General features: G+C 36.1%; 2 protein-coding genes across 2 annotated transcripts; one reads left to right on the top strand and one right to left on the bottom strand.

Annotated features, from left to right (window-relative positions):
* Positions 1 to 320: 320 nt before the first annotated feature.
* Positions 321 to 1,451, bottom strand: LOC100671608 (olfactory receptor 51V1-like). Its single transcript, XM_023540585.2, has one exon. It carries the CDS (start codon positions 1,360 to 1,362, stop codon positions 418 to 420), a length of 945 nt encoding a protein of 314 aa, XP_023396353.2. The 5' UTR covers positions 1,363 to 1,451; the 3' UTR covers positions 321 to 417.
* Positions 1,452 to 4,383: 2,932 nt separating this feature from the next.
* On the top strand, positions 4,384 to 11,247 carry LOC100671892 (olfactory receptor 51V1-like). Its single transcript, XM_064289500.1, has 2 exons — positions 4,384 to 4,412; positions 10,281 to 11,247. The coding sequence occupies exons 1-2, from the start codon at positions 4,384 to 4,386 to the stop codon at positions 11,245 to 11,247; spliced, it is 996 nt and encodes a 331-aa protein (XP_064145570.1).
* Positions 11,248 to 12,808: the final 1,561 nt, after the last annotated feature.

The following is a 12,808-nucleotide window of genomic DNA, read 5'->3' as shown; positions in this document are numbered from 1 at the left end:
CTTAATAATCTAAACAATAGGTGGCACATTCCACAATTGTAGGTAAAAGTGTGTGGAATGAAAGTATTGATAGACTCAGAGTAACACAATTTTCCTATGGCAACCATCATTGTATGAAAATGTAAAGATTCTTATTGTCATGCCCATAATAGTTATGATTACCCTACAGCAAACTTTAGGAAACATTTTTTGGAATGTGGTTTGACAAAACAGTTCTATTATCTCTCTTGCATTAGCAAGCCACTTAAGTTATTTATCACTTGAGTCATCACACAATAACAAAAAAGTTTTAGAAAGTAGTATTCAGATTGTAAATTGTTGCCCATATAGAAACTAGCACTATTATTTTGACCTTAAATCTTTCTTACCCATGCCAATTTAACAGTTTCACTGTATTTTCACAGAGATTCAACAGTGTCAAAACATTTTTAGAGAAAACCATTTCTTCATCCTGCTTCGAATCTGCTGAGTCTTTACACTGTAGATGATTGGATTCATCAGGGGTGGAAAGAGGATATAGATATTGCCCATTAGAACATGAACCAAAGGTGAGAGATGCTTTCCAAAGCGGTGTACCATGGTGAGACCAATGATGGGGATGTAGAAAACCAGTACAGCACAGATGTGGGAAACACAGGTCTGCAAAGACTTGAGCCTCTCCTCCCGGGATGCAATTGCCAATATTGTGTGCAGAATGAAAACATAGGAGATGAGAATAAGGACAGCATCCAACAACAAGGTACAAATCACCAGAGCCAGGGCATAAAAACTGTTGAAGCGGATGTCAGAGCAGGCCAGCCGGAGTAGATCCTGGTGCAGACAAAAAGAGTGGGAGAGGATATGAGGATGGCAGTAATGGAGGAACTTTAAACGAATGATGACAGGAAGAATAGACAAAGAACTTCTCATCAAAATGGTCATCATGAAATGAATGATTCTACTATTAGTCAAAATAGATGCATATCTCAGAGGATTGCAAATTGCTGTGAAGCGATCAAAGGCCATGGCAAGTAGAACTCCCGACTCTGTGAAAGACAGACCATGGATAAAATAAGTCTGCGCAATGCAGATACCCAGATTGATCTCCTGGCTTAGCCCCCACAGGACCCCCAGCACCGTATGCACTGTGGACAGCCCCATGCACAGGTCAATGATGGCCAGCAAGGCCAGGAAGTAGAACATGGGCTGGTGTAGGCTCGGCTCAGTACGAATTACATGGAGCACCATGCTGTTTCCTAGGAACACCATGGCATAGATTGAGGAGAAGGGAATTGAGAACCAAGGATAGTGCTTGTCCAGGCCAGGGAACCCTGTGAGGATGAATACTGAGGAATTTATAATGGAAGCTGGAGAAGAAGACATGAATATTTTAAGGGAATTTTCAAGATGAAATGAATACTACTCAGTTTTTTTCTTTTTTTTAAACCTGTCTTTGAGAACAGCCAACTATAACACAGCCACCCTGAGTATAGTACAGGTAAAACTAACTGTAGAGTTCCAGGGATGTTCAGCTCTTCAGGAGAAATTGCATCATGAAATGACTTCACAGGGAACCTCCTTGGTGTTAGAGATTACAGGAGCAAATCAGTGTCCTGATCATTTTAGGCAAATTAGATTGTTAACAGTGTTCATGGTTGGTCTCTCTGAGCCATTTGTGCCACAAATATCAGTGTTCCTAAGCTAGCCACTGATACTTTCTCCTTTAACAGCCTTTCTGTCACAGGGAGTCAGAGCACTCAGTTTTATGAGGAAGGCGTGATGAGCCTTCTGTGAGATAGGCGAACCCAGGCTCCAGGGAAACTGCTAATCCCTGGCTGGGGATGTTGCAAGTGAGTACTTCTGCCTGGCCACTTCCAGGCTACAAATTTCCTGGGATTGTGAGAAATGTATAAATGGTAGCATATTCCCCAGAGTCCAAAGAACTTCTCGAATCATCAAGGGAGGGAAACTCAACTGCACAGCTGAAAATTAATACCTAGGTAATGTTGGCCTCTATGAATGAATTAGAAAATGTTCCATCTGCTTCCATTTTCTGGAAGAGAGTGTAGATAATTGGTATCATTTTTCCTTAAATGTTTTTAGAATTCATAAGTGAAACCATCTAGGCCTGGTGTTTTCTTTTTAGGAAAGTTATTAATTATTGATCCAATATCTTTAATAGACATGGAGTATTTAGTTCTCTGTGAGTGAGATTTGGTAGTTTTCTATCTTTTAAGGAATTGGTTCTTTTCATCTAAGTTTTCAAATTTGAGGACATAGTCATTTATGGTATTCCTTTATTATCCTTTCCTGTTTATAGGATCAGTTGTGATGATATTTCTTTCAATTCTGTTATTAGTAATGTCTATCTTTTCTCTGTTACCCTGTTGTTATTTTTATTGTTGTTAGTTGCCATCGAATTGGTTCTGACTCATAATGACCCTATGTATAACAGAACAAAACATTACATGGTCCTGTGACATCCACACAGTTATAGCTATATGTTTGAGCCCATTTTTGCAGCCATTGTGTCAGCCCATCTTGTTGAGGGTCTTCCTCTCTTTCACTGGCCTTCTACTTTAGCAAGCATGATGTCTTTTTCCAGGAACTGGTACTTCTGATAACACTCCAAAAGTACATAAGACAAAGTCTTGCCATCCTTGTTTCTAAGGCGCATTCTGGCTGTACTTCTTCAGAGACAGATTTGTCCATTCTTCTGGAAGTCCATGGTATCTTCAATATTCTTCACCAACACCATAATTCAAATACATGGATTCATCGTGGGTCTTCGTTACTCATTTCCAGCTTTCACGTGCATATGAGGTGATTGAAAATACTATGGCTCTAGTCAGGTGCACCTTAGTCCTCAAAGTGCCATCTTTGCTTTTTAACACTTTAAAGAGCTCCTTTGCAACAGATTTGCCCCATGGAATACATCATTTGATTTCTTGACTGCTGCTTCCATGGACGTTGATTATGAATCCAAGTAAAATGAAATCCTTGATAACTTCTATATTTCCTTTGCTTTTTTAGGATGTTGATTACAATATGAATTTTATGGATTTTTTAAACTGGCTTTTGTTTTTATCTTTTCTATTGCTTTGTTATTTTTAATATTATTGATTTCTACTCTGATTTTTATTATTTATTTTTCTCTTCTTGCTTTTGAGTTAAATTTTTCTTCTGACTCTAATTTACTAATGTGGAAGCTTAGGTTAGTAATTTTAGATCTTCTTTTCTACTATATTCATTTAACGCTATAGATTTCTAAGTGTTTCTCTGCTTTCTCTGAGTCTCACAAATTTTCATAAATTGTCTTTGCATTTAATTCAATTTTTTTTTAATTTCTCTTGAGATTTTCCTTTGGCTATATGCAGTTTAAAAGTATGTTAGTATGTTCTTTAATCTCCAAACATTTGTCAACTATCTTTCTGTTTCTGATTTGTAGTTTAATTCCATTATGGTCTGAGGATATGGTTTATATTATTTTTTAAGGTACATTTTATGGCCCAGAATATGGTCCGTTTTGGTGAGTGTTTCATATGAGCTTGAGAAGAATATTTATTTTTTACTTGTTTAGTGGAGTTTTCTATAAATCTTAATTACATCAAGTTGATTGATTATACAGTTTAGGTGACCTATGTCTTTATTGATATTGTGGCTGCTTGTCTATCAGTTACTGAGAGAAGATTATTGAAGTCTCCAGCTATTGTAGTGGATTTGTCTATTTTTCCTTGAAGGTCTGTCAGTATATGCCTCGTCTATTTTGACACTTTGTTGTTAAGTTCATACACACCATGAATTGTTACGTCTAATTCAAGAACTGATCCCTTTATTACTAGGTTATGCTGCTATACAAAACCAAACCAAAGGCAGTGCCATCGAGTCGATTCCGACTCATAGCGACCCATTAGGACAGAGTAGAACTGCCCCATAGAGTTTCCAAGGAGTGCCTGGCAGATTCGAACTGCCGACCCTTTGGTCAGCAGCTGTAGCACTAAACCACTACTCCACCAGGGTTTCCTATGCTATTTACCTTTGTTCTGATGTCTGCTTTGTCTGAAATTCATATAACTGTACCAGCTTTCTTTTTTCCTTCTAAATTTTACTTATTTTGTTGTCATTGAGAACATACACAGTAAAACATACATCAATTCAACAGTTTCTACATGTACAATTTAGTGACAGTGACTACATTCTTCTAGTTGTGCAACCATTTTCACTCTCCTTTTCTGAGTTATCCCTCTCTCATTAACATAAACTCACTGCCCCATAAGTTTACTATCTAATCTTTTGAGTTGCTGTTGTCAATTTGAGCCCATATAGATAGTTGTTAAAAGTACATAATGTTCAAGGAAGAATTTTTTTTTTACAAGTTAAGCTAAATTATTGTTTGGTTCGAAGATGACTGCAGGGAATACTTTTGGTTTAAGGTTTGAAGATTATCTCAGAGTCATAGTTTTAGGGTTTCATCTACTCTCCATGGTTCCAGAAAGTCTAGAGTCCATGAGAATTTGAAATCCTGTTCTACATTGTCGCCCTTTTGATCAGAATTTGTCCATGGAATCTTTGATCAAAATGTTCACTAACAGTAGCTAGACATCATCCATTTCTTCTGGTCTCATGGCAAAGGAGGTAGTTTATCATAGAGTCAATTAGCCACAAATTCATATCCTCCTACTCCTGACTCTCTTCCTCTCTTGCTCCAGGTGAATAGAGACCAATTGTGACTTGAATGGCCACTTGCAAACTTTTAAGACTCCAGGCACTACAAAATGAACTAGGAGGTAGAAAAGAAGCACTAAACATGTTATTAGCCCAGTTAACATATTATTAGCCCAGTTAGCCTAGTTTCATATCCATGAAACCATGTCCCTAAACCTCCAAACCAAGAAACAAAACCCCATCACATCCTATCACATGTTTGATTGTCCATAAGCAGCCTCAGCACTACTTTTTTTTTTCTGTAGTTGTTGTAAATATATCCAGCACATGAGTTTTGCCAATTCAGCATTTTATAGGGGTCCAACTTATCAACTTATTCACAGGTATTATAATATCCAGCTGTGCAACCCTACCCATAATCAATGTAATTTTTCCATCACTATTAACCCTCCTTTCCCACTCCCCCCACCCTTGGTAACCACTAATAAGCTTTGGCCTCTATACATTTGCCTTTTCTTGTCTTTTTATATAAATGAGGTCATATAATATTTGTGCTTTTGTGATTGGCTTATTTTGCTCAGCATAATGTCTTCAAGCTCCATTCATACCTTAGCATGTATTGAGACTTAATTTCTCCCACGGGCTGAGTAGTATTCCAATGTATGTATATACCACAGTTTGTTTATCCATTCATCTGTTGATGAGCATGTAGATTGTTTACACCTTTTGAATATTGTGAATAGTACTACAATGAACATTGGCTTACAAGTCTTTGTTTCAGTCTCTGTTTTCAAGACTTTTGGGTATATACATAGGACTGAAAGTGCTAGGTCATATTGTTGTTCTGAAACTGTGGTGGCACAGTTGTTAAGAACTAGGACTTTTAACTAAAAGGTCAGCAGTTCATATCCACCAGCTTCTCCTTGGAGACACTATGGGGCAGTTCTAGTCAATCCTATGGGGTTGCTGTGAGTCAGAATGGACTCGATGGCAATGGGTTCAGTGGTTTGGTATGGTTGTTCTATTTTTAGTTTTTCTGAGGAAAGGCAACAGTGTTTTCCAAAACTGTTGTACCATTTTGCATTCTAACCAGCAATGGATAAGGGTTCCAATTTCCCCACATCCCTGCCAACATTTGTTACTTTCTGTTTTTTTGTTTTTGTTTTTTCTTAGCCATCCTAGTGAGAGTACAATGGTCTGTCACTGTGGTTTTGATTTGCATTTCTCTGATGGCTAATGATGTTGGGCATCTTTTTATCCATTTGGTATCCATTTGAATAGCCTCTTTGATGAAATGTCTTTTTAAATCCTTTGCCCATCTTATGACTGGGTTGTCTTTTTGTTGTTGTCAATATTTCATATATATTTTGTTTATTAGATTCTTGTCTGATATATGGTTTCCAAAGATATTCTTCCAGTCAGTAGCTTGTCTTTTCAATTTTTTAACAAAATCTTTTGATCAACAAAAGTTTTTAATTTTTGTGAGGTCTTATTTATTTACTTTTAGAGCCCTGGTGGCACAGTGGTCAAAAGCATTTGACTGATAACTGAAAGGTCAACAGTTCGAAACCACCAGCGGCTCCTCCAGAGAAAGATATGGTAGTCTGTTTCTATAAAGATTTACAGCCTTGGAAACCCTACAGGGTTGCTATGAGTCGAAATTGATTCAATGACAGTGGGTATTTATTTATTTTGTCTTTTGCTGTTTGTGCTTTTGTTTTTATGTAAGATAATTTATTGTTGAAAGCTAGGCCTGACAGTATTGTCCCTGCTTATTCTTCTAAGACTTTTAAGGTTTTAGTTTTCACAGTTAGGTCCTTATTTCATTTTGAATTTGTTTTTGTGTATGGTGTAACGCGTGGATACTGTTTCATTTTTCTGCATGTGGCAATCCAATTTCCTGGCACCATTTATTGAAGAGACTCTCCTCTCCCCTTCAAATGGACTTAACACCCTTGTCAAAAATCAGTTAACCATAAATGTGTGGGTTTATCTCTGGACTCTCAATTCTATACCATTGATATATGCATCTATTGTTATACCAGTACCATGTTGTTTTGATTACTGTAGCTGTATAGTATGTTTTAAAACCAGAAGTGTGAGTACTCCTACGTTGTTCTTGTCTTTCAACACTTTTAGCTATTCAGGACATCTTTCCATTCCATATAAAGTTGAAGATTGGTTTTACTACTTCTGTAAAGAAGGCTGTTGGAATTTTGATCAGGATTGCAATGAATTTATAGATCACTTTGCATAGTATTGACATCTTAATCTCTTCAGCAATGCTTTATAGTTTTCATTGTATAAGTCCTTCACATCCCCTGCTGGATTTATTCCTAGATGCTATTGTAAATTTAATTGTTTCCCTAATTTCCCTTTCTGATTTCTCATTACTGGTGTATAAAAACCCAACTGATTTTTATTTGTTGACCTTTTATCCTACAAAGTTGCTAAATTCCTCTATTAGCTCTAGAAGTTTTCTCATGGATTATTTGAGGTTTTCTATATGTACTGATGGCACTAGTTTTTTTTTTTTTTTTTATATATATATAGGATCATATCATCTGCAAATAGAGATAATTTAACTTCATTTTTTCCAGTCTGGGTACATTTAATTTCTTCTTCCTGTGGTATTGCTCTGGCCAGGACTTCTAATGCAATATTGAATAGAAGTGGTGTCATGGATTGAATTATGTCCCCCCAAAAATGTGTATATCAATTTGGCTGGGCCGTGATTCCCAATACTCTATGGTTGTCCTCCATTTTGTGATTGTAATTTTATGTTAAAGAGGATTAAGTTGGGATTGTAATACCCTTACTAAGGTCACATACCTGATCTGATTTAAAGGGGGTTCCCCTGGGGTGTGGCCTGTACCACCTTTTATCTTCTAAGAGATGAAAGGGAAGCAAGCAGAGAGTTGGGGACCTCATACCACCAAAAATGCAGTGCTGGGAGCAGAGTGTGTCCTTTGGACCTGGGATCCCTGTGCAGAGAAGGCCCTAGTCTGGGGGAAGATTGATGAGATGGCTGACAGAGACAGAAAGCCTTCCCCTGGAGCCGATGCCCTGAATTTGAACTTTTAGCCTACTTTTCTGTGAAGAAATAAATTTCTCTTTGTTAAAGCCATTCACTTGCAATATTTCTGTCATAGCAGCACTAGATAACTAAGACAAGTGGTAAGAGCTGGCACCTGTGACTTATTCCCTATTTCAAGAGGAAAACTCTCAGTCTTTCTCCATTAAGTATAATGTTGGCTGTTGGCTTTTTATATATGCCCTGAACCAAATTGAGGAATTCCTCTTCTATTATTCCAACCTTCTTTAGGGTTTTCATCAAGAAAAATTGTTGGGTTTTATCAAATGCTTTTTCTTCATCCATAGGGATGATCACGTGGTTATTTCCCTTTGTTTTATTGATGTGGTGTATTACGTTGATCGATTTTCTAATGTTGAACCATCCCTGCATTCCTGAAATAAAGTTCACTTATTCATGGTTTATGAGTCTTTGAGCATGCTGTTGGATTCTGTTCACTATTATTTTGTTGAGGATTTTTGCATCTGTATTCATAAGAGATATTGGCCTGTAATTTTCTTTTCTTGTGGTGTCTTTGTCTGGTTTGGATATCAGGGTTACGTGTGTTTCATAGAATGAATTAGGGAGTATTTCTTCCTTCTCTGTCTTTTGGAAGAGTTTAATCAGTACTGTCAATTCATCTCTAAATATTTGATAGAATTCCCCAGTGAAGCCATCTGATCCAGGAATTATTTTTGTTGGGAGGCTTTAGATAACTGATTTGATCCTTCACTTGTTATGGGTTTGTTGAGATTTTCTCATTCCTCTTGAGTCAGTTTGCATAGGTTGTGTGCTTCTAAGAATTTGTTCATTTCATCTAGGTTATCCACTTTTTTGCTGCACAGTTGTTCATAATATTCTGTTATAATTCTCTTCATTCTTGTCAGGTCAGTTATAATATTCTTTTTTTTCATTTTTTATTTTATTTGCATCTTTTCTTTTCTTTGTCAGCCTAGCTAAAAGTTTGTCAATTTTGTTCATCATTTCAAAGAACCAACTTCTGGTTTTATTGTTTCTCTCTTTTACTTTGTATTTATTTCTGCTCTCACCTTTCTTATTTACTTTCTTCTGGTAGGTTTAGGCTTAGTTTGCTCTTCTCTTCCAATCTCCTGGAGTTGATGAATTAGGTTGTTAATCTGAGATTTTTCTCCTTTTTTACGTAGACGTTTATTGCTATAAGTTCTTCTTTGACAGCTTTCACTGCATCACCTAGCTTTCTTTTAATTAGTTGGCATGGCATATTTTTCTCCATTCCTTTACTTTTAACCTATCTATGTTTTCAAATTTAAGATGGGTTTCTTGTAGACAATATATATTTAGGCCTTGTTTTAATCTCTGCATATTAAATAGCATATTTAGATCATTCAAACTTAAGTTGACATTCAATGTAATATTATTCATAGTTTGTTATGATCCACACAGGCTAATGCCTTTGCATAGTCAATAAAACACAGGTAAATATCTTTCTGGTATTCTCTGCTTTCAGCCAGGGTCCATCTGACATCAGCAATGATATCCCTTGTTCCACATCCTCTTCTGAATCTGGCTTGTATTTCTTGCAGTTCCCCGTTAATATCATGCTGAAGCTGCTTTTGAATGATCTTCTGCAAAATGTTACTTGGGTGTGACATTAATGATATTGTTTGATAATTTCCTCTTTCAGCTGAATCACTTTTCTTTGGAACAGGCATAAACATGGATCTCTTCCAGTCAGTTGGCCAGGTAGTTGTCTTCAAAATTTCTTGGCATAGATGAGTGAGTGTTTCCTGCACTGCATTCATTTGTTGAAACATCTCATTTGGTATTCCATCAATTCCTAGAGCCTTGTTTTTCACCATTGCCTTCAGTGCAGCTTAAACGTCTTCCTTTAGTACCATCGGTTCCTGATCATATGGTTGAATGTTGACCAATTATTTTTGGTATAGTGACTTTGTGTACTCCTTCCATCTTCTTTTGATGCTTCCTGCATCAAAATAAGTAACTAAATACTTAACTAAATTAAAGAGGAGTTAAATAAGTTTGTATGTGCAAAAAGCTTCTGATTCCATTTAGTTTCTTTTTTCTTGAGCTAATTTTATGATCTTCCAAATTAGATTAATTTTGCCAGTTCTCTTTCCTTTGGGATCTTATGACCTATTGGGTGTAGTAGAAGGAACAGTTGTGGTAACCAAGAAGAAAATTGCCCTTCTATTCATATTCCCCTGTGAGTGTTACAGTTCTGGCAGCAATGCATACCTTTTGTCATACATTATCTTCCTTCAGTAAATAACAGAGACTCCCAGAAGTCCAGTTCCATATCCAAATCCCAAGTCCCCATTACTATTCCTGCTTCTGCATAAAACTCCTTGCTTTTCGGGCATCATTAGTCACTAGCACTAGAAATTCTGTCTAGAAAGATTTTGCCCTAAAGAGTAATCAGTAAAATAATACATAAGCTCTCTAATTTTCTGAGTTTATGACACAAAACTAAATTGAATTATATTTTATTTTCTTCTGAAAAGCAGAACATCACTCTTAGCAATTTGAGAATCATGAACCCATCTAATTGACTATATCTCTCTAGAAATATTTTCAATCATCAATTAATATCTATGACCTTCATATCCAACTTCAGTGATTCCAGGTTTGTTCTCACTGGTTTTCCTGGCATAGAAGTTGACTACCTCTGGATCTTCATCCCTTTCTCCTCCATCTATGCCATGGTGTTCCTGGGAAACTGCATGGTGCTTCATGTTATCCAGACTGAGCTGAGCTTGCATGAACCCATGTTCTACTTCTTGGCCATGCTTGCCTTCACAGACCTGTGCATGGGGCTGTCCACAGTGCATACTGTGCTGGGGACCCTATTGGGCCTCATTAAAGAGATCACCTTGGATTCCTGCATTGCACAGTCCTATTTCATCCATGGTCTGTCCTTCATGGAGTCCTCTGTCCTTCTTGCTATGGCCCTTGACCGCTACATTGCTATTTGCAACCCATTACACTACTCCTCTATCCTAAATAATGACAAAATCATGAAAATCGGAATGGCCATTTTAGGTAGGAGTTCTTTACTCATACCTCCAGTCATTATCCGCCTGAAATTCTTAAATTATTGTCGTCCCCACATTCTTTCTCACTCTTTCTGCCTACACCAAGATTTAATTAGAATGGCCTGTTCAGATGTCCATTTCAGCAGCATCTACGGTCTGTTCCTGGTAATCAGCAACCTATTGTTGGACGCGGCTCTCATACTTATTTCCTACATCATGATTTTGCATACGGTCTTAGGCATTGCATCTCCGGAGGAGAGGATCAAGTCCTTGCAGACTTGTGTATCTCATATCTGTGCTGTTTTGGTTTTCTACGTCCCAATTATTGGTCTGACCATGGTGCATCGCTTTGGGAAACACCTCTCACCACTGGTTCATGTTCTTATGGGAAACATCTATATCCTTTTCCCACCCTTGATGAACCCTATTATTTATAGTATCAAGACTCAGCAGATACGAAGGAGAATCCAGAAAATTTTCTACCTGAAAGGTACTTAAGTTCCCTGAAATCAAATGTGACTATATTGAAAAGTCAAAAGTATGGTTCTAAAGGGTCAAAGTATATAATTAAAAATAGATTTAGTAATTTCTATATATTTTTACATGTTATAAATATATGCTTCTCCATTTTCCCACAATTTAATAAATCAGTTAAATTGATACAAATAGTATTGTGATCTATTTTACAAACCAGAAAATACATACACATTGGGCTGAAAATAGTATTTATCCTTGGGGAAAATTAGCTAGTAATTCTCACATCTTCCTATGGCTCGTTCTTATGAAAAAGGTAAATTTTGCTAATGGCGCTTTTTGAAATATTTGCTAAAAGAGTAACCATTATTTTAGTCCATTTCCACTATTGTTTATTCTCGTTTATTATTTAGCTATTGTTCAGTTACATAGTCAAGTAATGGAGTCAGCAGCGTAGGAAGATTGGACTAATTGGATCATTTACAAAACAGTGATAAAGACAAACAAACTAGGTTCTTTCCCAAAACTCACACTATGACCTATGAACTGGAGGTATAAAAACAAAAAAAAATGAACTGGAGGTATAGACAATCAGTAATTGTAGAAAGAAAGAGACTTTTGTGATAACTTAGTTAACACCAAAAAATAATACCAATAGCAACTACAATATGAAAATATTTACTATAAGTCTGTATCTATATCTTCGCTTTCTCGTTCAAACCCCCATCCCAGTTTAAGGAGCCTAAAAGAACAGGACAAACAAAATCAGATATTATTACTATGACCAAGAAATATAAATATGTATCTAGTTTAATTTATCTGCTAGTACTTGAAATAAATATAATTTTTCATTACATACATGGATACCTTAAAATACACAAAGGTTAAATGATATTGCCAATTTTTAGGCAATAACAATGGACAGGATTCGTATATGTATTTTTTAGTTTCAAATCTCTTTATCTTCTCCCTTCTTGCTGTTCTTTATCAAGAGATTATGAATTGGTTATGCAATTATTGAAAAACATTTGTATTGTAAATAAAAGTAGAAAATCACCAAAGTAACATGGGTGATATAATGTACACATTTAGATTCAATTAATATGTGTAGTTTTCCTCAAAACTTTTTAATTGTAATGATATGTTTAATTTATACCTGTTTTTGTCACTTATATTTCTATGAAAGATTTACGTAGCCATAATTGTAAATAGAAAAATTCACTCTCTTTAAAAGTATAGTTCGATGAGTTTTGAAAAGTGTTTGTAGTCATGTAACCACTACAACAATCAAAACATAGAATATTTCCATCATCCCAAAAAGGTTCCTTATGCCTCTTTTTGGTCAGTTCAATCCCACACCCCCAAGTCCTAGGCAACCACTGATCTGATTTCTGTCCTATAGTTTTATCTGTAAGAGAAGGTAATGCAAATTAAATTTTAAATAATGTAGTTTTCTGTTTTTGAGATTCAGTCTTGTAGCAAGTATTCAGAATTCCTTTCTTTTATTGTGGAGTTCTATTGTGTTGTATGATATATGACAGATTACTTATCCATCATCAATTGATAGAGATTTTATTTTTATATA

This window comes from Loxodonta africana, chromosome 7 (genome assembly GCF_030014295.1).
Source record: "Loxodonta africana isolate mLoxAfr1 chromosome 7, mLoxAfr1.hap2, whole genome shotgun sequence".
In the NCBI taxonomy this organism is placed as follows: Eukaryota; Metazoa; Chordata; class Mammalia; order Proboscidea; family Elephantidae; genus Loxodonta; species Loxodonta africana.
Note: the sequence above shows the minus strand (reverse complement) of the source record. Positions and strands in the feature narration are given on the sequence as shown.

What these genes read in the sequence shown, in the direction of transcription:
- LOC100671892 (XM_064289500.1), top strand. Translation starts at nt 4,384, where the DNA reads ATGACTGCAGGGAATACTTTTGGTTTAAG. An exon ending in GGGAATACTTTTGGTTTAAG is followed by an intron (nt 4,413 to 10,280) that starts GTTTGAAGATTA and finishes ATATCTCTCTAG; the next exon opens with AAATATTTTCAATCATCAAT.
- LOC100671608 (XM_023540585.2), bottom strand. Translation starts at nt 1,362, where the DNA reads ATGTCTTCTTCTCCAGCTTCCATTATAAATTCCTCAGTATTCATCCTC.